The 27694-nt window shown below is 47.5% G+C and overlaps 2 protein-coding genes across 2 annotated transcripts in view; one reads left to right on the top strand and one right to left on the bottom strand.

Annotated features, from left to right (window-relative positions):
• LOC137428086 (uncharacterized) overlaps positions 1-27694 on the top strand; it is a 951578-nt gene that overhangs the window by 572687 nt on the left and 351197 nt on the right. The window lies entirely within an intron of this gene.
• Positions 3166-27694, bottom strand: LOC144892147 (uncharacterized). The gene is made up of 3 exons (XM_078777379.1): positions 27505-27694; positions 15098-15208; positions 3166-5069 (listed from the first exon to the last, which is right to left on the bottom strand). Exons 1-3 carry the CDS (start codon positions 27692-27694, stop codon positions 3166-3168), a joined length of 2205 nt encoding a protein of 734 aa, XP_078633505.1.

The following is a 27694-nucleotide window of genomic DNA, read 5'->3' as shown; positions in this document are numbered from 1 at the left end:
CATACCCCCGGGACCACGTCGGTCCGTAACAGACGAGGGGCTTAATCCCCCCTCGAAGGGGAACCATAGGCCGACGTTGGGTTCCGTAACAATATATATACAGTCACATGAAAAAGTAAGTACACCCCATGTAAAGATTTGACTTTTTCAACATATTTCAACATACAGGTCTTTGTTCTTCATTTCAACAATATTGATAGATAAAGGTGATATAATATAACAAATATCATGAAACATTTACATTTTGAAGTCCATTGTATCATTTAAATGAAAGTAAATGCAAATTTTGCATGTGGAAAAAGTAAGTACACCCCTACATTTATCACTACTTCAAATTCCTAAAATTAGAATCAGGTGCACCAGCTCAGGTGCAAATGATTAGAACATCGTTAGAGAGGTTCTTGGAGGAACCTTTCTTATTTAAACCTCAGACATTTAGTTTGGTTTGCTCTTTGTTGTTGAAGTGTGCGTCGTCACCATGCCTAGATCAAAAGAGCTCTCCGAGGCCTCCAGAAAGAAGGCTTCGATGCCTCCGAGTCTGGGAAGGGATTTAAAAAGATCTCCAAACAATTTGAAATCAATCATTCGACTGTCCGGAAGATCATCTTCAAGGGGAGAAGATTCCAAACAACTGCCAACTTGTTCAGGCCAGGCCGCCCCAGCAAGTTTAGCCCGAGAGCAGACCGCAAGATGCTGAAAGAAGTCTCTAAGAACCCCAGAATGTCATCACGGGACCTACAGGTAGCTTTTGCCACCGTTGATGTCAAAGTGCACAAGTCTATCATAAGAAAGAGGCTGCACAAAGTTGATCTACATGGGAGGTGTGCCAGGAGGAAACCTTTGCTGTCCAAAAATAACATCAGGGCAAAACTAAAGTTTGCCAATGAACACCTACGCAAAGACCAGCACTTCTGGAACAATGTGCTCTGGACAGATGAGTCAAAGGTCGAGCTATTTGGCCACAGTATTAGAAGACATGATTGGCGAAAACCAAAGACAGCATTTGACTACAAGAACCTAATACCAACTGTAAAGCATGGTGGTGGAAATATGGTTTGGGGCAGCTTTGCTGCATCAGGGCCTGGGCAGCTTACCATCATATAATCCACTCTGAATTCTTCATTGTACCAGAAGGTGCTTGAGGATAATGTGAGGCCATCTGTCGGTAAGTTGAAGCTCAACCGAAGGTGGACCTTGCAACATGACAATTACCCTAAACATACCAGTAAATCCACCAAGGAATGGCTGAAAAGAAAGAAATGGAAGGTTCTGGAATGGCCAAGTCAAAGCCCGGATCTAAATCACATCGAGTTGTTGTGGGGGGATTTGAAACGAGCTGTGCATGCAAGAAACCCCTCAAACATCGCACAGCTGAAAGAATTCTGCATGGAGGAGTGGGCAAAAATTTCTCCCAGTCGATGTCAGAGACTGGTAGATAGTTATAAGAAACGCCTACTTGAGGTTGTTTCTGCCAAAGGGGGCAATACCACCTATTAGAGCCAAGGGTGTACTTACGTTTTCCACATGCGAAATTTGCATTTATGTTTATTTAAATTATACAATGGACTACAAAATGTAAATGTTTCATGATATTTGTTATATTATATCACCGTTATCTTTCAATATTGTTGAAATGAAGATCAAATAGCTGTATGTTGAAATATGTTGAAAAAGTCAAAACTTTACATGGGGTGTACTTACTTTTTCACATGACTGTATATATATGTATATATTTTTCTTTTATGAAAAGTACATTTATTTATTGTACAGTGTTTAATTGGAAGAAGCCTATTCCTTTTAATTCAAACGTGTTGATTTGATTTTGAAAGGGAGTGGAGACGTGCTGCTTGGTTGCCCCTGGCGTCCGTTTGCACACGGGCACGCCCTGCGAGAATTGTCATTTGGACAAATTTCAAACTTGTTCAAAGCTCTCAGACAAATAAAATGAAATACACTCAATGCTGACCAATATTTGTATTTATGAAGCTTAAGTACGCAATTAAAACTAAAGTGTTTGCAACATCAGATCGAGGCTCTGGGAAATCCACTTGATTTACACAAATTACGTACGCAATTAATTTTGCTTTCACACTACTACTCAGGACCTACGGGCACTTAACTGTAGAAAGGGCATACATCCGGTCATGCCCAACCCGGAGACCATACTATCTGCCGTGCCACCAGATACAAAGTGTGACTCAGTCATAGCCTTGTGTTCAGCATTTTCTCCGTCCATCTTGAGGTGGTGTTGCCGCTTTAGAATAGGTACACTGTATCCCTGCGCATCGTAAGAGCGTGACCAAGGGTTGGCGTCAGGAAGGGCACCCAGCCATAAAAACATTGCCTGAAACAGGGAACCATGATTGTCATGGGGCCCGCAAGGCTAACCCCTGCTCTGGCATGGAAAATGGCCTTAAAACGATCATTCATTCATTCATATATTATTCTCGAGGAAAAATTGCAGTATCTCTTTGCATTCACATATGGAGAACGCCAGCTTACGTGGACAGTATTACCACAGAGTTTCACAGATAGCCAACCATATTTTCAAGGGCCTTCCACAAAGATTTGTTTGGTGTTCAAATACCCCGGGGGATCCACCTTAATTCAGTATGTTGACGATCTGCTTTGGATGGATGATCGATTTAAAGATTTTCCACAACTTGCACATTTGTATGGGCGTTCATCATTGTGAATGCTCATGTGCCTTTTAAGGATGGATGACTGGTTAAAAGATTTTCCACAAGTTGTGCATTTGTATCGGCGTTCATCATTATGAATTGTAATGTGTGTTTTAAGGTTTTGGATGGGGGAAGATAAGAGATGGTGGTGAACAGCTGTTTTAAAGACCTGGAGGGTGGAGTGGGATTGAAGAGAGTGAGGGAGTTTGTTCCAGAGGCGGGAGAAAAGAGGAATGAAGGAGTGAAGGTGAGCAGAGTCTTGATTTTGGCAGTTTGACCATAAGAGGGTTGCAGGCAGATCTTGTGTGACCTGTAGGAATATTTGCGGGACAGAGCCCAGAGAGAGCTGGGGGGGCAAGGCCAGAGAGGAGTCGGTAGAAGATGGAAAGACCACCAACCTGCCTGCGGTGAGTGAGTGAGAGGCCCTTGGAGTTAGCTTCATCGCGGGAGATTCCAAGCTTCATCGCCGCGATCATCACGGGGATTATCGATTAAAAGATTTTCCACAACTTGTGCATTCGTATGGGCGTTCATCATTGTTAATTCTCATGTGCCTTTTAAGGCTGGATGAGTCACTAAAATATTTTCCACAAACTGTGCATTCGTATGGGCGTTCACCATTGTGAATTCTCACGTGTATTTTAAGGATGGATGATCGATTAAAAGATTTTCCACAACTTGTGCATTCATATGGGCATTCACCATTGTGAATTCTCATGTGTGTTTTAAGGGTGGATGACTGATTAAAAGATTTTCCACAACTTGTACATTTGTATGGGCGTTCATCATTGTGAATTCTCATGTGCCTTTTAAGGATGGATGACTGGTTAAAAGATTTTCCACAAGTTGTGCATTCGTATGGGCGTTCACTATTGTGAATTCTCATGTGTGTTTTAAGGGTGGATGACCTATTAAAAGATTTTCCACAACTTGCACATTTGTATGGGCGTTCATCATTGTGAATACTCATGTGCTTTTTAAGGATCGATGACTGGTTAAAATATTTTCCACAAGTTGTGCATTTGTATCGTCGTTCATCATTATGAATTGTAATGTGTGATTTTAGGTAAGATGAGTCATTAAAAGATTTTCCACAAATTGTGCATTTGTATAGGCGTTCATCATTATGAATTCTCATGTGTGATTTAAGGTTGGATGAGTCATTAAAAGTTTTTCCACAAATTGTGCATTCGTATGGGCGTTCATCATTGTGAATTCTCATGTGTGATTTAAGGTTGGATGATCGATTGAAAGATTTTCCACAAATTGTGCATTCATATGGGCGTTCACCATTGTGAATTCTCATGTGTAATTTCAGAGTGTATGGTCGATAAAAATATTTTCCACAACTTGTGCATTCGTATGGGCGTTCACCATTGTGAATCATCAAGTGCCTTTTAAGGGTGGATGAGTCATGAAAAGATTTTCCACAAACTGTGCATTCGTATCGGCGTTCATCATTATGAATTCTCATGTGTATTTTCAGGGTGGATGATTGATTAAAAGATTTTCCACAAATTGTGCATTTGAATGGGCGTTCATCATTGTGAATTCTCATGTGTGATTTGAGGGTGGATGAGTCATTAAAAGTTTTTCCACAAATTGTGCATTCGTATGGGCGTTCATCATTGTGAATTCTCATGTGTGATTTAAGGGTGGATGATCGATTAAAAGATTTTCCACAACTTGTGCATTCGTATGGGCGTTCATCATTGTGAATCATCATGTGCCTTTTAAGGCTGGATAAGTCACTAAAAGATTTTCCACAAATTGTGCATTCGTATGGGCGTTCATCATTGTGAATTCTCATGTGTGATTTAAGGGTGGATGATCGATTAAAAGATTTTCCACAACTTGTGCATTCGTATGGGCGTTCATCATTGTGAATCATCATGTGCCTTTTAAGGCTGGATAAGTCACTAAAAGATTTTCCACAACTTGTGCATTCGTATGGGCGTTCATCATTGTGAATCATCATGTGCCTTTTAAGGCTGGATGAGTCACTAAAAGATTTTCCACAACTTGTGCAGTTGCATGGACGTTCATCATTGTGAATGCTGATGTGCCTTTTAAGGCTTGATGAGTCACTAAAAGATTTTCCACAAGTTGTACATTTGCATGGACGTTCATCATTGTGAATGCTGATGTGCCTTTTAAGGCTGGATGAGTCACTAAAAGATTTTCCACAAGTTTTGCATTTGTATGGGCGTTGATCTTTCTCTCCTTTGTGAGCCTGGTGTAAATTATTTTGTGCAAACATTTCATTATTCATTTTGTTGTGTTTGTAAAAAGTCCTCTTGTTTGTTTCAGTTGGAGAGTCCTGCGGGCCTATGTCTTCGCTATTCATAAAAGTAGGTGCTGTCTCCCTTGTGGATTCAATGGATCCACCTGTAAATACATCACATGACCTGTCAAAAAAATCTGATTTTGTTCAATACTCACAATATAATTCTGACGTACGTAAACAAGTACATGTGTATTTGTTACACTGAAAAAAAGTTTTTAAAAAACTATTCCTAATGTAAATATACAGTACTGTGCAAAAGTTTGGGTTTTCCCCATGACATTTATACTTCAGGGTAAATTCATCCAATTGTCCGTGATAGATCACTTGTTTCTATTACTGTAAATTGATTGTTTCACATGCATTTGTAAAGGCAAACTGATGAAGTAAACTCGAGAGTTCATAGAACATGATACCCACATGCAGTGTTCAACGATACACTTCAATTTTCATAAAATAATGATTTCAAATATCATCAAAAAAAATCCCAAAGTTTAGCGCTGTGGAAGCAGTCATATAGACCACCTTTATACATCAACCTATTTGACATGTCCAAGTCCTATAAAACTGGATACTATTGGGAGTATTAAAAAGTGATTTTGTTCCACAGTGTTCAAGTACATAATTCAATTTAAATTAAAAAAAGATTGTAAAGGTCGAATAAATTAATTAATTCTGGGTTGCCAGGCATTGTGTCATGAACTGCTGCAGGTCAAACCTCGTTGGTACAGCGGGCTCGGCGTCCGCCGCCACGTGCGAGACGCCCCATTTTCTTCCCCTGCTGCCGGCCCCTCTTCAATTCTCCCTTCGTCTATCAGCTCTTCCTGTGGGTCCTGGGTCATTAATTCTTCCTTGTCATCTACCCCATCTTCTAACCCCACTGGCATTCGACCGCCTTGGCTAGCCATGGTATGAATACAAAATTTTGGATTTAATAACTAAATTTCGGTCGCTCGTAATTTCGAGAATTTTGGTGTCCAAAAATTTTGTCCAGGGTTCCAAATCCACACTCCTGACTACCAATTGTTGTGGTTTTCCACTGCCCTTCCTACCCTTACCAAGGGGAGATTAAGCCCCTTGCTCTTTCTGGGCCGGCGTAACTGAGACTTGAAACGCACCTTCCAGGCAAACGCAAGGTAGGGTTTCGGGACCAGTCTCGCATGTACCTAAATACCTGCGCCGCCACGGAAGCGGGGAAGCAAGCCTCGCACGAGCCATGTGTAATTCGAGTACACCGAGCGGATTGCATACCACGGGGTCCGTGCTGTTTTCTAGTATTGGAACCCGATTCGAGCGGTTCTATTCGTACCACGCTTAGTCAATGATGGAAAACACGAGATGGTCGAATAAAGGAATAACAGGTTTTAATTACTATTATTTACACAATGTACAAGTCGGTAGAAAGCAGACACAGAGCAGAACTTAAACAGTCTTATGCTTAATACCCAGACACGGGCCCGATCACACTCACAGAGGGGAAATGCAGGTAGAATGGTGTTCACGCACTGCCTCGGTCGTCCAGGAACGTCGCCCACGTGGCAGAAAAGGATCCTCGCAGCGCGTCTCTCAAACAAAAGGGCAGATGATGAGGCAGGAAAGTGAGAGGGGATGTACGAGTCTCTCGGCGGCTTTCCACAGCACGTTGAGTCACCGGCACGCTATCACCCGCCTAACCCAATGCAATAGAGGCTCAACCTCAAGCTCAACCGAGCGTCACTTTAATACGAGCGCTTATACTTGGTTCATGTGCATCTTTTCTCCAATCTCGAAACTCTCATCAATACTCGCCTCTCCAATAGCTCAATGCACAAGCTCACCTCTCCCCGAACTCCACTGCCCAAACTACACTCACTCAACTGCTAACTCTGGCGGGGGCTTTGCGTGACGGGTTTTATTACCACGCCCTGAGCCCTCTCGAACGTTCCAACCACGCCATGTGACGCATGGCCGCAGCTACTCCCTTTGAGCCCTGATTGGCGGCTTGCGCTTACCGTCAGCTTCTTCGCCGCCCTCATTCGGTCCCGACCCGACCTGCCAGGCCTGCCTCGTGTTAACTCACGCCAAAAAGCCAAAGGCAGCATAAAGAGGCATAAGGCAATGGAGGCGGCATAAGGCAATGAATGAATGAATGATTCTTTTTTAAGGCCACTTTTCCCCGCTAGAGCAGGGGTTAGCCTTGCGGGCCCCATGACAATCATGGTTCCCTGTTTTGAGGCAATGTTTTTATGGCCGGATGCCCTTCCTGACGCCAACCCTTGGTCACGCTCTTACGATGCGCAGGGATGCGGTGTGCCTATTCTAAACCGGGGTACACACCGTGATCATTCATCCCAGCAAGCTGGTACTCAATGTGCCGACCTCGGAAGGATGACAGGCTGAGTCAACCCCCCTGGCGTTAATTCAGTGATCGACGGGGATTCGAACCCAGGATCCTAGGATCCAAAGTCGGCACCCCCAACCGTAAAGCCAACACCATCTCGTCTTCAGTTGTCATACCCTTCCTCCCGTCCATGGTACACGGAATCTTGTGGTGAGGCTGTTGCCCTGAAACAACTTGCTTTCGTCTCCTGGAAAGCAAATCCAATGGAAGGAAATCTCATTTCCTTTCACAAAGCCCGAAACAAGTGTGTCCACCCTCAGGAGAGCCAGGAAACAATATCTCACCATTCTCAAGACCGAACTCTCTTTCTTATCTGTCTCCCTCTTCCAAATCCTGGTGGCGTCTGGTCAAATCTGTTTCTGGTGTTTGTTCCCCCTCCATCCCCTCCCTCACCTCAAACGGCTGACTCCGCACGTGAAAAAGCTGAATGCCTCAACTCTGTGTTTGCCTCTAAATCTTGTGTCCCAAACCCATCCCTCTCTGTACCCACCGTACCCAGTCGTACCCAGCTGCTCCTGGACTCTGTGTCCTTTCCTCCTGACAAGGTGGAAAAGTTTCTGTCAACCCTCGACTCTGATTCTGCAACTGGTCCTGATGGCATCAGCCCACGGGTTCTAAAATCATGTTCTTCCGCTCTTTCACTCCCTCTGTCTGTTCTCTTCACCCTCTCTTTTGCTCAAGGTCATCTGCCATCTGCTTGGAAATCAGCCAACATCACTGCTTTGCACAAAAAAGGTGCAAAAACAGATCCCAGCAACTACAGACCAATCAGCCTTCTCCCAATTATCAGCAAAGTCATGGAATCCATCATTGCTTCAGATATTAAATCTTTCCTCTTCTCCAATGGCTTGATCTCTGATCATCAATTTGGTTTCAGACCTGGTCACTCTACTCTGGACATGCTGCTTCTGCTTTCTCAACAATGGATGGAGGTCCTCAATGCCAAACAGGAAATTAGAGCTGTGTCCCTTGACATTTCACGTGCCTTCGATACGGTCTGGCACCCTGCTCTGCTCTCCAAACTCTCCTCCTTTGGTATCCATGGAAATCTCCACGCATGGCTGGCGGACTTCCTCTCTGGTCGTAGTCAACGTGTGGCCCTGAATGGGTTTCTCTCATCTCCTCTTCCTGTTCAGGCTGGAGTTCCCCAAGGTAGTGTTCTGGGCCCTGTGCTTTTTCTGGTCTTCATCAATGATCTCTCTGACTCTCTTGAAAATCCTCTCTATCTCTTTGCTGACGACTCTACTCTCTGTCGCTCCATTCCTCATCCCTCAGATCGGCAGTCTGCAGCCTCCTCACTCTCTGCAGACCCGGACAAAATCACAGACTGGTCAAACAAGTGGAACATGCCTTTCAATCCTGACAAATCTCACACTCTTACAATGTCTCTCCGAAAGGACCGACTGGACAACCCTCCCATCTACTTTCTCAACAATCCTCTCCAAGATGTTCTGTCGCTCAAGCTTTTGGGTCTCACTATCTGCCATGATCTTTCTTGGGAAAACCACATTTCCAAGCTGGCCTCCAAAGCCAGTCGCCGACTGGGCATCCTCCGTCGTGCGAAGTCCTTCCTTGGCACACCTGAGCTCCTCACCACATACAAGGCTTTCATCTGCAGCTCAATGGAATACTGTTCCCCCCTCTGGGCTGGTGCTCCTGCCTCACACCTTGCTCGGCTTCACGCTGTTGAAGCCAAAGCTTTCAGAATCATTGGAATCTCCTGCGATGTAGTCAACGCCGAGGGCCTTTCACTCACTCACCGCAGGCAGGTTGGTGGTCTTTCTGTCTTCTACCGACTCCTCTCTGGCCTTGCTCCCCCAGCTCTCTCTGTGCTCTGTCCCCCCAATATTCCTTCAGGTCGCACAAGATCTGCCTGCAACCCTCTTATGGTTAAACTGCCAAAGTCTAGGCTCTCTGCTCACCTTCACTCTTTCATTCCCCTTTTCTCCCGCCTCTGGAACAAACTCCCTCACTCCCTTCAATCCCACTCCTCCCTCCAGGTCTTTAAAACAGCTGTTCACCACCATCTCTTATCGTCCCCCATCGAAAACCTTGATCTTTTCTACCCCCGGTAATTCACCCCAGAGTCCTTGCAGTGTTCATATGTTTTAATCCTCTCCCACCTCCCCCCAAGTCCTCCCGATGTCCCTGCTCTCAAATGTTGTGTTTGTGTCCTTCCCCCTCTTCCCCCTCTTTTGTGTCCTTCTCCCTCTCTCCCCATCTTGTCTGCCGCTCCCCTTGTTTTTTGTGTTTTGTGTGTCGGTTTGTGTTTTTGTGTGATTAATGGTAGCTCTTTCACGAGCCTCGATGTTGTATACCAAAAAAAAAAAAAAAAAAAAAAAAAAAAAAACACAACCAGGCTAGGCGGCAGAAGGCAATGAAACCATGAAAAGGACCTAATTCTCATTATTCTACTCAACACAAAACTAACACAGGAAAAGGACTATGCTCACAAATACGAAGAGATAACTGAACTATCGCGAGGCTACATGTTGTTGTGTGACTAAACTATGAGGGGGAAATTTAACCTTTATTGTACAAAACTCAAAACCGCAACACGATATATGCAGCAAGATATTTCAAGTTGTGGACGATTTTCGACATAAACTAGGTGGATGTGTTGGTTAGGCGACAAAAACAACCAAATTCAATTTTGAGTCGGGTTCGGACCCAGATCTGACCTGCAAGTGTGATCCAAAACCTAAATTGTTCAGCCTGGCGGAGGTATGCAGACTTGCACGGGATGCTGAGCAACAAAGACATTGGAAAGTAATGTGTGTTCAGCAAACATACAAGAGCAACTGTAATGAATCCGGATGAAGTATCGGATAATAATGTTGAAGATAATCATTGCGGTGCCAATTACGATGACGTCACCATGCATGTACTGTTCTGCAAAACAATTCACTAATTAATGAACAGGACAAGGGGGCAGATTTACACTGTGTTGCTCCAAGAGAAAAGTTCAATTACCTCTAATATTTGCCGAACCTGCTCGATTGGAACAACTGCCGGAGTGAGGGGGGAGAGGAGACTTGGGAGGGGGAGAGAAGACTGGGAGAGGGGGAGAGGAGACTGGAGGAGGGGGAGAGGAGACTGGGGGAGGGGGAGAGGCGACTGGAGGAGGGGGAGAGGCGACTGGGGGAGGGGGAGAGGAGACTGGGTAGGGGCAGAGAAGAATGGGGAGGGGCAGAGAAGAATGGGAGAGGGGGAGAGGAGACTGGGGGAAGGGGAGAGGAGACAGGGGGAGGGGGAGAGGAGACTGGGGGAGGGGGAGAGGAGACTGGGGGAGGAGGGGAGGGGTGAGGAGGAGTTGGAAAAGAATGAGGGTAGATGAGTAAAGCGACCCCACACTCTCCCCCGTGTGTGACCCACTCTCCCCCGTGTGTGACCCACTCCCCAGTGCAATGTGCGTGATGTGGGAGGGATGGGGGCGGGAAGTAGAGGATTTGAGCTCTTGAAGTCACATTTTACTTGAGATGTAATTACATATTTCAAGCTGTATTTCCGATGTGCACACACATGCATTCACATATTATCAGAATGAAATACATTGTGTAGATTACATCATTTGTGGATCTGATAAATTGCCAGGAATCATTTTGTAAAACGGAATGTGCAGATGCAGCATCTACCTCAATATGTCCAAATGTCACAGACGTCCATGCCCATGGGATTCCCACGTGTGACCCCACTGGTGAAATAATAATAGGTGCTAATAAAAGGTGTCCAATTAATATTAAATCGGAATTGACGATAGTACAAATTAAGAACAATGGGATACAACAAGGTATATTATTGTTGGTTAAAATATTTTATGTATAATGATAAAGGTGATAATTGGGTGGGCTGACGTCAGACGGCCATCGCTGGGTGTTTCCTGGTGCCTTTCCCGCCGACACAAGCGGCTCGAGAGCGTCCCTCGCTCAGTCAATTTGCCGCCATGGTGGCCCGAGACGAGATCGTTTACCAGGCCAAGCTGGCCGAGCAAGCCGAGCGCTATGATGAAATGGTGGAGAACATGAAACTTGTTGCCAGAATGGATACAGAGCTGTCTGTAGAGGAGTGAAACTTGCTTTCGGTGGCCTACAACAACGTTATTGGAGCACGGCGCGCATCTTGGAGGATCATCAGCTCAATTGAACAGAAAGAGGAGAGCAAGGGCAGTGAAGAGAAGCTCCAGCTTGTCCGTGATTACAGGGAAACTGTGAGTTAGGTTGGTGAGGGGAGGCAGACATATTTGCTGTTTAAGTTTGAGTCGTTGAGTTTGAATTTTAGTTCGTGTGAAATTTCATTGTTCCGAGCCAGTGTCAGGCCTGTTGTGATATTGGGTCAAACGTGTACCTGTGCTGTTCCATTTATATCGAATGGAACCTTGAAAGATATTTTCTGGTGGTTGTCTAAATTAATCCAGATGGCGTCAGGAAGGGCATCGGGCCATAAAAAAAAAACATTGCCTCAAAAAGAGAACCATGACAATTACAACTACATATGGGCAGGGTACAGCCCGAAGTGGAGATCGGTTTCTGAGGTTTGGGACATGGAATGTAGGGACAATGACAGGTAGATCAGGAGAAGTGGTGGAAGTATTGGTCAGAAGAAGAGTGGACATATGTTGTGTGCAAGAGACGAGATGGAAGGGAAGTGGTGTGAGAATGGTGAAGGGTAGGCAGGGACAGAAATACAAGTTTGTGTGACAAGGGTGCCTGGAGGGCGTGAATGGTGTTGGTGTCCTGTTTTCTGAGGAGTTTGTAGACAGTGTGGTGAGTGTGACTAGAGTGAGTGATAGGTTGATGATGGTGAAAATGATGATTGGAAAGCTCTTGGTGAACGTCATCTCGGGATATGCTCCGCAGGTTGGTCGAAGCGATGAAGAGAAGGACAAGTTCTGGTGTGCGATAGAGAAGCTGATGGAAAACGTGAAAGATGAGGAAGTTGTTGTGGTAGGAGGAGACCTAAATGGAAATGTGGGAAGCAGTATGGATGGTTTTGCCGGAGTTCATGGGGGTTACGGATATGGTGTGAGAAATGGAGAAGGTGAAAGGATTTTGGAGTTTGCTGATGGAGCTGATTTGTTGATTTGTAATACTCAGTTCCAGAAAGAGGTTCATAAGCTTGTTACATACACGTCAGGTGGGTTGACGACAACCGTTTACTACCTGGTGGTGCGTAGGCGAGATAGGGGGCACCTCCGGGACACAAAGGTGATCCAGGGGGAGGAGGCTGTTTCACAGCACCACTTCGTTGTCTGCGACGAAAGGGTGCAATGTGCGAGGAGAGCTCGGCGGGTGAAGTACCAACCGAGAATGAAGGTGTGGAGGTTGAAAGAGGTGACAGTAAGGGAGGCATTAAAAGAGAGGCTGAGTCGGGTCGAGGATGATGTGGTTGAGCTTGAAAGTGGTTGGATGTCAATGAAAGCTCGTCTGTTGGGAGCCGTTGGTGAGGTATGTGGATGGACAAAAGGACCACCGAGGCACTCGGAAACATGGTGGTGGGATGATGAAGTTGGAAAGAGGATTGACGAGAAGAGGAAGAAGTTCAAGGAGTGGCAGAAGGCGAAGGGTACGGGAGCAGAAACAGCAGAGCATGAAAGTTATAAGGCAGCCAGGAAGGCTGCAAAGAAAGAGGTAGCAAAGGCGCAGGAGGCATGTAGGAAAATGTTCGGAGAACGCTTGGATGCGGAAGAGGGTCAGAAAGCAGTATTCAGGATTGCAAAGCAGATAGCGAAACAGAGGTGTGATGTGATGGGGGTGAGTTGCTTGAAGGATGAAGTGGGACAAATCGTTGTCGACCCAGATGGAATTAAAGGAAGATGGAAAAGATATATGGAAATGCTGTTGAATACAGAGAATGAATGGGATGGCAACATAGAGAGTAACCCAGTTTTAGGAACAGCAGAGAAGATAACTGAGAAGGAAGTTGAGGAAGCGATAAAAGCAATGAAGGGTAGAAAAGCGGGAGGGCCGACGGGAGTTGTGGGAGATATGTTGAAGGCAGCAGGAAGTTGGGGTGTGAAGAGAATGACAGAGATCTGTAATCTGGTGGTGAAAGCAGGCCGCATTCCAGTGGATTGGGAACCGAGTACCCTCGTCCCTCTATACAAGGGGAAAGGTGACCCTCTGGAGTGTGGCTCGTACCGAGCGAAAAAGTTATTGGAGCATGGAATGAAGGTATTGGAAAGGGTGTTGGAGAGGAGGATAAGGAAGAAAGTGAAGATCGACGAAATGCAGTTTGGATTCATGCCAGGAAGAGGAATGACAGATGCACTTTTCATTGTGAGGCAGTTGCAGGAGAAGTACATGGAGAAGAGGAAGAAGTTATTTATTGGGTTTGTTGATCTGGAGAAAGCATTCGATCGGGTTCCACGCAAAGTATTGACATGGGCATTGAGGAAGTTTGGAGTGGAGGAATGGTTGATCAGAGTAGGGATGGCAATGTACAAAAGAGCGCGCACAGCTGTAAGGACGAAGGACGGGAACAGTGGTGAGTTTGAGGTGAAGGTGGGAGTGCATCAGGGGTCGGTACTAAGTCCACTACTATTTGTAGCTGTTATGGAGGTGCTGGCTCAGAACGTAAAGGAGGGTTTACCGTGGGAGTTGTTGTATGCAGATGATCTGGTGTTGATTGCGGAAAGTATGGATGGACTGAAGGGAAAGATGAACACGTGGAAGGAATGTATGGAGACAAAAGGTCTGAAGGTGAATATCGGAAAGACGAAGGTGATGGCAAGTGGTAAAGCATGTGGTGAGGTGGAAAGAACTGGGAAGTGGCCCTGTGCTATGTGTAGGAAGGGTGTCAGACTGAACTCCATTCAGTGTACAAAGTGCGCTGAGTGAGTTCATCAAAAATGTAGTGGTCTGAGAGGGTCATTCACCAGTGTGGCAGCTACATTCAAATGTAAGGTGTGCACAGAGGGAGCTGCAGATGGAGGAAATGTTGAGTTGGATCTTGGAGACGGCATGAAGCTGGAAGGTGTGAAAACATTTTGCTACCTCGGAGACATGCTGAATGGAGAAGGTGGATCAGACTCGGTAACGGTTGCTCGAGTGAGATGTGCATGGAAGAAGTTTCGGGAACTGAGTGGCGTGCTGATGATGTGGGGAGTGTCGTTGAAGCTGAAGGGAAAGGTGTATGCTGCATGTGTGAGAAGTGTTATGATTTATGGGAGCGAGACATGGGTAATGAACGTAGAGCAGCAACAAAGGTTGGAAAGGGTGGAAATGTGAATGGTTCGACGGATGTGCGGAGTATCGTTGAGAGAGAGGAAGACAAATGATGAAATGCGAAAGATGATGGGAATAGAGCCTGTGATTGATGCTGTGAAGAGGAATAGGTTGAGATGGTTTGGTCATGTGTTGAGGAAGGATGAAAGTGACTGGTTGAGAAGAGTGATGGAAATGAATGTCGAAGGAAGTAGAGGACGGGGAAGACCGAGAAAGACTTGGCTAAAGATGTTGGAAGAATAAATGTGGGCAAGGGGGTTAACAAGGAGAGATGCAGAAAATAGGACAAAATGGAGGAGATTGTCATGGGGACCACAAGGCTAACCCCGCTCTAGCAGGGAAAATGGCCTTTAAAATGCATGTTGTTGTTGTGTTGTTGATAAAGGTGATAATTGATGTTTGAGAAATTGATTTACCATCGTGGTTATTTCTCAAAGCAATGAAATCATAACGTCATGTTATTTTTTTCTTAACACCAGAGTTCATCATCAAACTGTTTGAATCAAAATGTATCGACATTGACAGAAACCTTCATGAGGATGGTTCTTGAGGAAAGAAGCTTTGGTATCATTGGGTTCGGGTCGATCCAGATGTACATCAATGTCATGCTCAGCTTTCACCTCCACTTTCACAAAGAAATCTGGAAAAAGTAACTTTTATAAAATGCAGGCATCTTGCGTCACATGCAGAGGTGTTTTCATACTCTTAAAAGATTTTTTTTTAAATGTAGTGTTGCGGATATGGCATTTGGCCTCCATATCCGCTTGTAAATATTCCCCTATTTCCCCAATACTCCCCAACTATCCCCAATCCCCCATTCCCTAGTCCCATTGCCTGTAAATAACACTCTGTAGAACCGACCTTCCCCTTTTTCCCCCATTAAATGTCGTGCCCAGGTCCACCGCATCTCACATAGACAACTTTCGGACATCTTGCTAGTTATTCTTAGTCTATGTCAGTTAAGGACTCGTTTCCATTAATTCTGACTCTTCGTTGCACCAGAATGTGATTGTATGGCACCAGTAGTGAGTTTAGGACCTCCCCTTACCTCCTCCCATCTTCCCCATGAAACAACAACAACAACAACAACAACTACAACAACAGAGGAGATTGGGGGCGGCGCGGCGCGGGGAGTGTGCGTCCTCACTCCGGCTCGGTTAGCCGCCATTACCCATGTGCGCCGACGGGGTTACCAAGAAGGGGCTGCCTGTCGGCCCCTCGTCAAGGGCGGAGCCGGTAACCCCCGCACCCAATGAGAAGCAACGGGCCGATTCCATCTGGGGCGGAGCTAATGAGCCGAGGGCGTGTCACTCCCCGCCGGATATACGCAGCCACTTACCGGACGTGACGTCAGATGCGCCCCGAGCTTGAAGAGGAAAGAACCAGTCGCGACCTCCGAGCGCTGTGACCTCCCTGCATCTACTGGACCGTACTGTACCCTGTCCCTGAGCCAAGGTGCACCTTGAGCCATCGACTACCCGCTTTCCTTGCCATCAATCCCCGTGTGAGTCAGTTTTGTCCTGTTTATCTGTCGTCTGTCGGGGCTATTATAAGACCGTAATTAAGTGCCTGCCTTACTATGCTGTCTCTCTCATCCCTGTAATCTGACCTTCCGCAATATTATAACCTCCTCCGGAGGTCTTGAGAACTGAACCCTTGGTGTCGTGTCATTTTAACCCAGCCGTTGTGTCCTTTTCCTCAATTGATTTAGCGTAGCGCGACTCGGCCAACGTTCGAGTAAAATCGGGTAAACGTGCAGACGCGGTCATACCAAACCGCTCGGTAAACCAACATCCACAACCGCGTCTGTAACATTTGGTGTCAGGAGTGGGATTCGGACCTGGGACTAAATTTATTAGGCCCAAATTTTGGAACACCAATTGTACCACTAGGGTAACAATTGGTGTTGGGAGGTAGAATTCGATCCGGAGCGCGTTTCCCGCGCTCGAAATTATAACGGCGAAATTCGATTGTGTTTTACCAAATATAAAAACCCGAATTTTGAAAGTCGCGCTATGGCAGACCAAGTCGGCTGGGGTCCGGTAGGGGAGAGTGAGGCAGGGTCGGTCCAGGACCAAATTGAGGGACGTGAGGAGAGCGAAGCAGTGAGGGTAGCAGACGCACAAAATAGCGTCGTTGCGCCCGACGTAGCGGGCGCGCAAAATGGCGCCTCGCTGGTCACCGCGCCCGCGACCGTGGCAGCGCCCCTGGTGGATTCGAACCTTTTCCTCCTGCAAATGAGGGCCCTTATGGAACAAATGAGTGAGCGATTAGAAAACCAAATGGGGGTAATGAGGGACGAAGCGAGGGCTCAGTGTGAGCAATTGGGGGGTAATGGGAAACCAAATGGGGGTAATGAGGGACGAAGCGAGGGGTACCGGTGAGGGGTTAGACAATAATTTTAAGGGATTAGACAAGAAATTTGGGAAGTTAGACAATAATTTTGAGGAGTTAGACAAGAAATTTGGGAAGTTAGACAATAATTTTGAGGAGTTAGACAACGGGATAAAAGAGGTGAGAAATGGGTTAATGGGGGTAGAAAACAGAATGGCCGCCCAAGAGAATCAAATGGAAGGGATGCAACAGGGGTTAGAGGGGTTAGAAAACAGAATGGAAGGCAAATTGAGGGACATGAGGGACCAAGCGGAAAGGGAAGTTAAACAAATGGGGCAGCAGATAGAGGGGGTCAGAATGGGGGTAGAAACCAAACTGGATGCTCACAGGGAGGAAATGGAGCAGATGAGGGTGGCATCTGGGCAGGAGATGCAAGTGATGGGAGAGGAGATCAGAAGAGGAGTGAGTGAGGAGGTCGGAGGAGTGCGCGAGGAGGTGAGGCACTGTAAGGAGCGCATGGAGAAGGAGGTGAGAAAGGGGACTGTAAAATTGCAAGGGGGTATAGAGGAGTTGACGCTGGGAGTAGAACAACTGACGGTGGGACAAAAGGAGTTGGGGGACCAGGTAAAGAAGAACACAGCGGTAATAGAGGGTTTAAAATCGACGCAGAAAGAGATGAAAAAGGACGTAGGGGTAATTAAAAAAGAGTGTCAGACGGTACATGAGGACCTGACGAGGAAAATGAACAAGGTGGTAGAGGTGATGGAGGTTAAAGAGCGGGAGGTGCGGGAGCACATAGAAAAAAATAAAGTGGAGTTAGAGGAAGAACTTAAAGGGGCGCATGAGGAGATGAAGGAGGTGAAACAGAAATTAGAGGAAGTGGAAGAAGGGGTGAGCGAAATTAAGAAGCGACGGAGAGAGGATGAGAAAGAGATAAAAGAGGAGGTAAAAGAATTGGTCCAAAGTCTGTGTTTGGATCGTGATGATGTGCTCATTAACCGGATGAGGGATTCGCAGGTGATGGAGGAGAAGCGAAGAGGAAGAGGACCCGGTGTAAGTGGTGACCAATATGGTCGTGCGTATGATGCGCCAGGGGATTTAAGAAGCTTGGGGGTCGAGATAGACCCGGGTGTTCGTGAGAGGCCGTTGGTGAAGTGTGCGAAAGGTCTGGTGTGCGAAAAAGGAGGTGTGCGAGAAAGTCCGACTCTGGGGTGTGTGAGGAAAAAGTGCGTGCCAAGGAGTGAGGGTGCTGGCGAGAGTGAGTCGGTCGTAGCGCGTGTGCGAGGGAGCACATGGAAGCGCGGTGTGGTAAGTGTTACAGAGGGTGTGACGGGAGAGTGTGCGCAGGAGTGTGCGCGAGAAAGGTGTGTGACGGACAGGTGCATGGGGAAGGAGTGCGCTGTCAAAGGCAAGGAAGAATGCACGCCTGTGGTGAGTGTTACAGAGGGTGTGACAGGAGAGTGTGCGCAAGAGTGTGCGCGAGAGAGGTGTGTAACGGACAGGTGCATGGGGAAAGAGTGCGCTGTCAAAGGCAAGGAAGAATGCACACCTGTGGTGAGTGTTACAGAGGGTGTAACGGGAGAGTGTGCGCGAGAAAGGTGTGCGACGGACAGGTGCATGAGGAAAGAGTGCGCTGTCAAGAGTAAGGGTGAGTGCGCTGTCAAGAATGGAGGTGAGAGTAGTGAGAGTGACAAGGAGAGTGAGTTGGTTGTGACAGGTGAGCGAGGATGTACACCTGGGATGGAAGGATGCACACCTGGAATGGTAGAGCGTGAGTGGGAATGCACGCTGGAGTTGGTAGTGAGGCACGTGGTTGGGTGTGCGAATGAGAGCACACCTGTGATTGTCACAGAGGAGGTGACAGAGGAGGGGGCGCGAAGAGGTGTGTTGGTGAGGTGTGCGACCAACGAATGTGTGCCAAAGTGTTCGGTGGTCAGGTGTGTGACCAAGGCTGTGAGTGGAATGGGTGTACCTGGGTGTGTAAGGAAAGGTACGAGGAGCATGGGCACGGCTGGATGTGTGAGCAAGGAACGGGCTGCGGGGTGTAAGCGTCCAGGTGAAGCATCGACGGTAACCGGTTTAGAGGTTAGAGCGACTTTTAGCCGAATCGGGCCCTCGGTGCGTGCTGGGCCTCGCTTTGAACGGCCGCGTCCGTGCTCCACTAGGCGGAGCGGGCAGCCCGATAGAAAGGGTCGTCATGGCGACCACTTTTTGTTGAGGCAGTCCGGCAGGTCGAGATCGGGACATTGGATGGCTCCACGCCGAGATGGTGCGTGGGATCTCGGCCCGGGTAAGCCCCCGTCCCTGCACCGAGTGCCGGACGCATCCAGCCGCTGGCACAGAACAACCCGCATTCATTGCTCGGCTTTACGAAGCCGGGCTTTGGACGGGAATTGGCGCACCGAGAGGCATTAGTGAGTAGACTGGGTGATGAGGTTAGTGTTTTGGACCCAAAATTAGAAAAAAACAAAATTTGATGATTGGCAAAGGATGGGCAGTAATGATTGGCAGATGATGGGTAGTGATTGGCAAATTTTTGATTTGTTGAAATTTGATGTGCAAAATTGGTAGAGAGAGACCCCCGATGTGGTGGGATGGCAAATCCACCATCCCTCACAGAGGTGGTGGGGCAAAGGAGCAATAGCTTATGGGGTGTATGGCAGTGAAAACTAGCCCGGGTGGGTTAGGTTATATTGATAGGGATCTAGCGAAGATGACATTAGGTAACGTTAAGTTTAGTTAGTGACTGATACCTGTAGTGGGGACGCAGGTAGATTAGTGTGGATTATAATGATGAGGGAGCGCAATAGTTTAAAGGGACGACTGGGAAGCGCAAGTTTCAGAGGGGAGTAGTTAGATGAGATGATGCCGTGTGTGTGAGAATTGAACAGGTGTGATTGCACAGGTGTGCAACTGGACAGGTGTGTGGAACAGTGTGTGAGTAATGAGTGTTGTGGATCAGCGCGAATGCGCTTGGGGAGAGAAGGGTGCAGGTGGCACCAGGTGTGAGAGCACAGGTGTGCAAGTACAGGTGTGTGGAGAGAGTTGGAGTAAGTGGTACGGAGTGGTGTGCATGGTGCGAAGGTGTGAATGGGGGAAGAGTGGACCCCCATCACGGATACCCGGGGCGGGTAGTGTAAGTGTTAGGTAGAGGGTACAGGTAAATTGTGGTTGGATATTGGCATTTGTGGTGCGGTTGCAGAATGGTGTTGTGGATGGGTGCACTAGTGTTGTGGAAATGGCTGGGCGTGTAGCCTGTTAGTGTGTGTAGTTGGTTGGGCACTCCACCACTGTGAGGATGTCGGCCAGGTGAGGCCGCAGGTGGGCTCTGGGAGCCGTTAGTGTCAGTGGGGCCCGAGGATCCGGAGGACGGACCCGGGTGGCCCAGTGCCAGAGAGGGCACCGAGTGGGGAGAGCGCCAGAGGGCCTTCCCCAGGTAGTTAGGTTAGGGTAAGGAGCAGGTAAGCTCGGAGGCAACTGCAGTGGTGGAGGTGTGCAGGTGGGTAGACCCACTGGGAGAGGTGCACGCCGCAGCCCAGAAATTGTGCGAGGGCACCGGGAGATGAATCGGGGGAGTGAGACCCCAAATTGAAAAGCACCACAGTTTGGCCAATGGGAATTGGTTTTTAGAACCCATAGTGTAAGAGGGCCAATGGTTTGGCCGGAGAAAGACCCCGGGTAATGTAAAGTTGTTAAAGTCATTTAGGAAGTAGTTAGGATTGATGAACCTGTCGCACCATACGCAGCCACTTACCTGAGGTGATGATGATGACTCCACACCTGTGTTTCCTTTGTTCTGTTGCAGGAAAAATGAGATTGCTGTGGATTGGTGAGACGCATCACGACGTGGATGAGACATTGGGGTGATTCCATCTCTCTCTCCTTAGGAGGGACTGATGATGAATTGGTAATGGCAAATTTTGATGTTCAGTTGGAGATGGCAAATTTTGATGAGAGTTGAAAATGGCAAATTTGATTGGTTAGGAGGGAGAGAAGACGAATTTGGTTTATGGGAGGAACGGGGAAGACAGTAGGGATGTTTGTTGATTTGTAAAATAGATGTTTATGGGTAGTGTTGTGTTTTGTGGATACAGTAAGGGGTAAGGGAGGGGCCATGTAGGTTACCTGGTGGGGGGGGGGGGGGGGCGTACGGTAGGAACGTACCTGTCTCACCTGGTTCCCATGTGCCCCCAGTGTGCATTACCTTACATTGCGTGCACTTTTGCGCCCTTACCACCTTACTCACTTGTCTGCTTCTTTTGTCTCCCACCTCCGAGGATCTGGCTTTGGGGCAGAGAGAGAGGAGAGAGAGGTGCTGGCTACGCAGTTGTGGGCCTGCACTTTCGCTGCTTGCTGCCTGGATCGATACACCATATGGACCGCAATTTTGGTGGCCACCCACAATGGACCGCAGTTCTTTTGCGGCCAAGCACCACCCGTGGATGGACCTATGGGTCAACGTGGCACCTATGCCATACAGGTGAACCACTTTTAGTTGACAACCCTGAAGGCCACAATACAGAAATGGACGCGGTTGGCGCCTTTCTTTATTTTTAAAGAAGCCAGAAGGCCAAGTGCACCACACGAAGAGCAAGAGACACCTGCAGGGTTAGGGGTTGTTGTTTTTATTTTAATGAACAATGGTGACTGCACCGGATGGTGCTGACTGTGTGATGGGGTGGTGCTTTTGGTGCTTGGATGGGGTGCTCTGCACATTATTAAAGGCCATAAGGCCACAGAGCACTCGTGGGTTGGTGTATCGATGCTGGCATGCGTGCTCTCTCTATGCATAACATCTGCATGTGTTCCTCCAAAAACAGGTCCTGGATCGTAGTGTAAATATCAGCGTAGTCTTGTAAATAATGCTCCCTACCGGCTGTATGTTTAGTTTGCGAATTCTTTCCGGATTCGGTTATCCTGTGGGTGTGTTTCTGTGAGGAGAAGGGTGCAACGTCGCAGGGGGACATATTTACTCATTTGTGAATATCTGTAAAACTGTCGCACTCAGGGTAGAGTTAATAGTAGAGGGAACTACATCTGAGTGCCACACTAAAATAGGTAAAAATTTATCGGGTCGGGACGCCCCGAGGGTAGAGAAGGGTGCAATGTTGCGGATATGGCATTTGGCCTCCATATCCGCTTGTAAATATTCCCCTATTTCCCCAATACTCCCCAACTATCCCCAATCCCCCATTCCCTAGTCCCATTGCCTGTAAATAACACTCTGTAGAACCGACCTTCCCCTTTTTCCCCCATTAAATGTCGTGCCCAGGTCCACCGCATCTCACGTAGACAACTTTCGGACATCTTGCTAGTTATTCTTAGTCTATGTCAGTTAAGGACTCGTTTCCATTAATTCTGACTCTTCGTTGCACCAGAATGTGATTGTATGGCACCAGTAGTGAGTTTAGGACCTCCCCTTACCTCCTCCCATCTTCCCCATGAAACAACAACAACAACAACAACAACAACTACAACAACAGAGGAGATTGGGGGCGGCGCGGCGCGGGGAGTGTGCGTCCTCACTCCGGCTCGGTTAGCCGCCATTACCCATGTGCGCCGACGGGGTTACCAAGAAGGGGCTGCCTGTCGGCCCCTCGTCAAGGGCGGAGCCGGTAACCCCCGCACCCAATGAGAAGCAACGGGCCGATTCCATCTGGGGCGGAGCTAACGAGCCGAGGGCGTGTCACTCCCCGCCGGATATACGCAGCCACTTACCGGACGTGACGTCAGATGCGCCCCGAGCTTGAAGAGGAAAGAACCAGTCGCGACCTCCGAGCGCTGTGACCTCCCTGCATCTACTGGACCGTACTGTACCCTGTCCCTGAGCCAAGGTGCACCTTGAGCCATCGACTACCCGCTTTCCTTGCCATCAATCCCCGTGTGAGTCAGTTTTGACCTGTTTATCTGTCGTCTGTCGGGGCTATTAGAAGACCGTAATTAAGTGCCTGCCTTACTATGCTGTCTCTCTCATCCCTGTAATCTGACCTTCCGCAATATTATAACCTCCTCCGGAGGTCTTGAGAACTGAACCCTTGGTGTCGTGTCATTTTAACCCAGCCGTTGTGTCCTTTTCCTCAATTGATTTAGCGTAGCGCGACTCGGCCAACGTTCGAGTAAAATCGGGTAAACGTGCAGACGCGGTCATACCAAACCGCTCGGTAAACCAACATCCACAACTGCGTCTGTAACAGTAGTTTTTATATGAAAATTTTGAAAACAAACAAACAAGATGCAGCACACAAAGGATTAATGAGTGTTATACAACAACAACAACAACAACAACAACAACATGCATTTTAAAAGGCCATTTTCCCTGCTAGAGCGGGGGTTAGCCTTGCGGTCCCATGACAATCTTCTCCATTTTGCCATATTTTCTGCATCTCTCCTTGTTAACCCCCTTGCCCGCATTTCTTCTTCCACCATCTATAGCGAAGTCTTTCTCGGCCTTCCGCGTCTTCTACTTCCTTCTACATTCATTTCCATCACTCTTCTCAACCAGTCACTTTCATCCTTCCTCAACACATGACCAAACTATCTCAACCTGTTCCTCTTCACAGCATCAATCACAGGCTCTATTCCCATCATCTTTCGCAATTCATCATTTGGCTTCCTCTCTCTCAACGATACTCCGCACATCCGTCGAACCATTCGCATTTCCACCCTTTCCAACCTTTGTTGCTGCTCTACGTTCATTACCCATGTCTCGCTCCCATCAATCAACACTTCTCACACATGCAGCATACACCTTTCCCTTCAGCTTCAACGACACCTCCCCTCCTCGTCAGCACGGCATTCAGTTCCCGAAACTTCTTCCATGCACATCTCACTCGAGCAACCATTGCCGAGTCTATTCCACCTTCTCCATTCAGCATGTCTCCGAGGTAGCAAAATGTTTCACACCTTCCAGCTTCACGCCGTCTCCAAGATCCAACTCAACATTTCCTCCATCTGCAGCTCCCTCTGTGCACACCTTACATTTGAATGTAGCTGCCACACTGGTTAATGACCCTCTCAGACCACTACATTTTTGATGAACCCACTCAGCGCACATTATACATTGAATGGAGTTCACTCCGACACCCTTTCTGCACATAGCACAGGGCCACTTCCCAGTTCTTTCCACCTCACCACATGCTTTACCACTTGCCATCACCTTCGTCTTTCCGATATTCACCTTCAGACCTTTTGTCTCCATACATTCCTTCCACGTGTTCATCTTTTCCTTCAGTCCATCCATACTTTCCGCAATCAACACCAGATCATCTGCATACAACAACTCCCATGGTAAACCCTCCTTTACGTTCTGAGCCAGCACCTCCATCACAGCTACAAATAGTAGTGGACTTAGTACCGATCCCTGATGCACTCCCACCTTCACCTCAAACTCACCACTGTTCCCGTCCTTCGTCCTTACAGCTGTGCGCGCTCTTTTGTACATTGCCATCACTACTCTGATCAACCATTCCTTCACTCCTAACTTCCTCAATGCCCATGTCAATACTTTGCGTGGAACCCGATCGAATGCTTTCTCCAGATCAACAAACCCAAGAAACAACTTCTTCCTCTTCTCCATGTACTTCTCCTGCAACTGCCTCACAATGAAAAGCGCATCTGTCGTTCCTCCTCCTGGCACGAATCCAAACTGCATTTCGTCGATCTTCACTTTCTTCCTTATCCTCCTCTCCAACACCCTTTCCAATACCTTCATTCCATGCTCCAATAACTTTATCGCTCGGTACGAGCAACACTCCAGAGGGTCACCTTTCCCCTTGTATATAGGGACGAGGGTACTCAGTTCCCAATCCACTGGAATGCGGCCTTCTTTCACCACCAGATTACAGATCTCTGTCATTCTCTTCACATCCCAACTTCCTGCTGCCTTCAACATATCTCGCACAACTCCTGTCGGCCCTCCCGCTTTTCTACCCTTCATTGCATTTATCGCTTCCTCAACTTCCTTCTCAGTTATCTTCTCTGCCGGTCCGAAAACTGGGTTACTCTCTATGTTGCCATCCCATTCATTCTCTGTATTCAACAGCATTTCCATATATCTTTTCCATCTTCCTTTAATTCCATCTGGGTCGACAACGATTTATCCCACTTCATCCTTCAAGCAACTCACCCCCATCACATCACACCTCTCTTTCACAATCTGCTTTGCAATCCTGAATACTGCTCTCTGACCCTCTTCCGAATCCAAGCGTTCTCCGAACATTTTCCTCCATGCCTCCTGCGCCTTTGCTACCTCTTTCTTTGCAGCCTTCCTGGCTGCCTTATAACATTCAGGCTCTGCTGTTTCTGCTCCCGTACCCGTCGCCTTCTGCCACTCCTTGAACTTCTTCCTCTTCTCCTCAATCCTCTTTCCAACTTCATCATCCTACCACCATGTTTCCGAGTGCCTCGGTGGTCCTTTTGTCCATCCACATACCTCACCAACGGCTCCCAACAGACTAGCTTTCATTGACATCCAACCACTTTCAAGCTCAATCACATCATCCTCGACCCTACTCAGCCTCTCTTTTAATGCCTCCCTCACTGTCACCTCTTTCAACCTCCACACCTTCATTCTCGGTTGGTACTTCACCCGCCGAGCTCTCCTCGCACCTTTCACCCTTACAACGCAGACAACCAAGTGGTGCTGTGAAGCAGCCTCCTCCCCCGGGATCAACTTTGTGTCCCGGAGGTGCCCCCTATCTCGCCTACACACCATCAGGTAGTCAACGGTTGTCGTCGACCCACCTGACGTGTATGTAACAAGCTTATTATCCTCTTTCTGGAACTGAGTATTACAAATCAACAAATCATCTCCATCAGCAAACTCCAAAATCCTTTCACCTTCTCCATTTCTCACACCATATCCGTAACCCCCATGAACTCCGTCAAAACCATCCATACTCCTTCCCACATGTCCATTTAGGTCTCCTCCTACCACAACAACTTCCTCATCTTTCACGTTTTCCATCAGCTTCTCTATCGCACTCCAGAACGTGTCCTTCTCTTCATCGCTTCGACCAACCTGCGGAGCATATCCCGAGATGACGTTCACCAAGAGCTTTCCAATCATCATTTTCACCATCATCAACCTATCACTCACTCTAGTCACACTCACCGCACTGTCTACAAACTCCTCAGAAAACAGGCCACCAACACCATTCACGCCCTCCAGGCACCCTTGCCACACAAACTTGTATTTCTGTCCATGCCTACCCTTCACCATTCTCACACCACTTCCCTTCCATCTTGTCTCTTGCACACAACATATGTCCACTCTTCTTCTGACCAATACTTCCACCACTTCTCCTGATCTCCCTGTCATTGTCCCTGGATTCCATGTCCTAAACCTCAGAAACCGATCTCCACTTCGGGCTGTTCCCTGCCCATATGTAGTTGTAATTATTAATGGTTCTCTTTTTGAGGCAATGTTTTTTTTTATGGCCGGATGCCCTTCCTGACGCCAACCCTCTTAGTCGCCTCTTACGACACGCAGGGATACGGCGAACCTATTCTTATCCAGGGTACACACTGGGACCAGGGTACACACAGTGTTATGTGATGTGAAATCCTCCACAGGTGATGGATTGGCAGGTACCTTCATAGGTTGTATCTTGGTCGATTTTCTTTTTCGAGGAATTGTGTGTCATTCCCTCAGAGGAAGTCTTCCAACTTCGTGATATATCGTCAATTCAATTTTAAATTTTATATCACATTTCAAATTGGCCACTATGTATTAGATTATATCAAATTCATGAAAATGACAAAAAAACATCGTCATCTTCTTCACAGCAACTTCAAAACAATTTTCCCAGAAAATGTCTCCCCAACTTTTCAATAGCGATCAACGCCCCTGTATGGGCCTATCACATTCACGACAGACAGGTGAGTGGTGTGACTTTCTTATCCTGTCTCCTTTCTGGTCTGCTCTTTCCATGCGTTGTGCCCCCCCCCCACCCCATCACCCTCTCTCCCCTCCTCCCCCCAGGTTTCTGCAGTTCTGCAGGGAACACGTCCCACAGCAACACCCCACTGGTGAAATTCCCAAAATACAGGAAACCTGTTCGCCTTCACCCTTTCGTTCCCCTTTTTTAACCACTTGTGGAAACAACTTCCACATTCTCTTCAATCTCATTCTTCCCTCTAAATCTTCAAGACAGCTGTTCATCACAATCTCGGATCATGCTCAATCCAACCATGATCTTTTCCACCCCAAGCGACCCCAACATTGCGAATTTGGGGTGTTTTAATGGGGGTAGAAAAGATCAAGGTTTTGGATGGGGGAAGACAAAGGGATGGTGGCGAACAGCTGTTTTTAAGACCTGGAGAGAGCAGAGGGATTGAAGAGAGTGATGGAGTTATTTCAGAGGCAGGAGAAAAGAGGAATGAAAGAGTGAAGGTGAGCAGAGAGTCTTGATTTTGGCAGTTTCACCAGAAGAGGGCTGCTGGCAGTTCTTGTGCCACCTGCAGGAATATATGGGGGAACTTTCCATTTTATTCCGTTCCTTTCTGCTCAAGATGCTTCAGGAGCCTTTTTCAATAACACAAAAAAAAGCACATGAAACCAACACAGACCTCATTGGAAGTGATGTCAATCACACAACTCACCATTCGGCTTGTCACATTGCTCCTCCTCTTCCTCCAGACCAAACGAGTTCACATCCTCGATTTTTATCTGCAGAATCTCAGGAAATCCTTCCAGCTCCTCAATCTTCATTCCACACACCAGCACTGTCGGCTGTTCCGATTCCGGCTGCACATGACAGGAATCCTTCTCACAGCCAACTTGAGCGTACAT

This window comes from Myxine glutinosa, chromosome 5 (genome assembly GCF_964187855.1).
Source record: "Myxine glutinosa chromosome 5, kmMyxGlut1.1, whole genome shotgun sequence".
NCBI classification, from domain to species: Eukaryota; Metazoa; Chordata; class Myxini; order Myxiniformes; family Myxinidae; genus Myxine; species Myxine glutinosa.
This window is presented reverse-complemented; position numbering and strand designations above follow the sequence as displayed.

Coding starts and splice junctions, on each gene's coding strand:
- LOC144892147 (XM_078777379.1), bottom strand. CDS start 27,694: ATGTACGCTCAAGTTGGCTGTGAGAAGGATTCCTGTCATGTGCAGCCG. Junction 15,209..27,504: donor GCAATGTGACAAGCCGAATG/GTGAGTTGTGTG, acceptor TACTTTTTCCAG/ATTTCTTTGTGAAAGTGGAG. Junction 5,070..15,097: donor CAAGAACCATCCTCATGAAG/GTTTCTGTCAAT, acceptor ATGTATTTACAG/GTGGATCCATTGAATCCACA.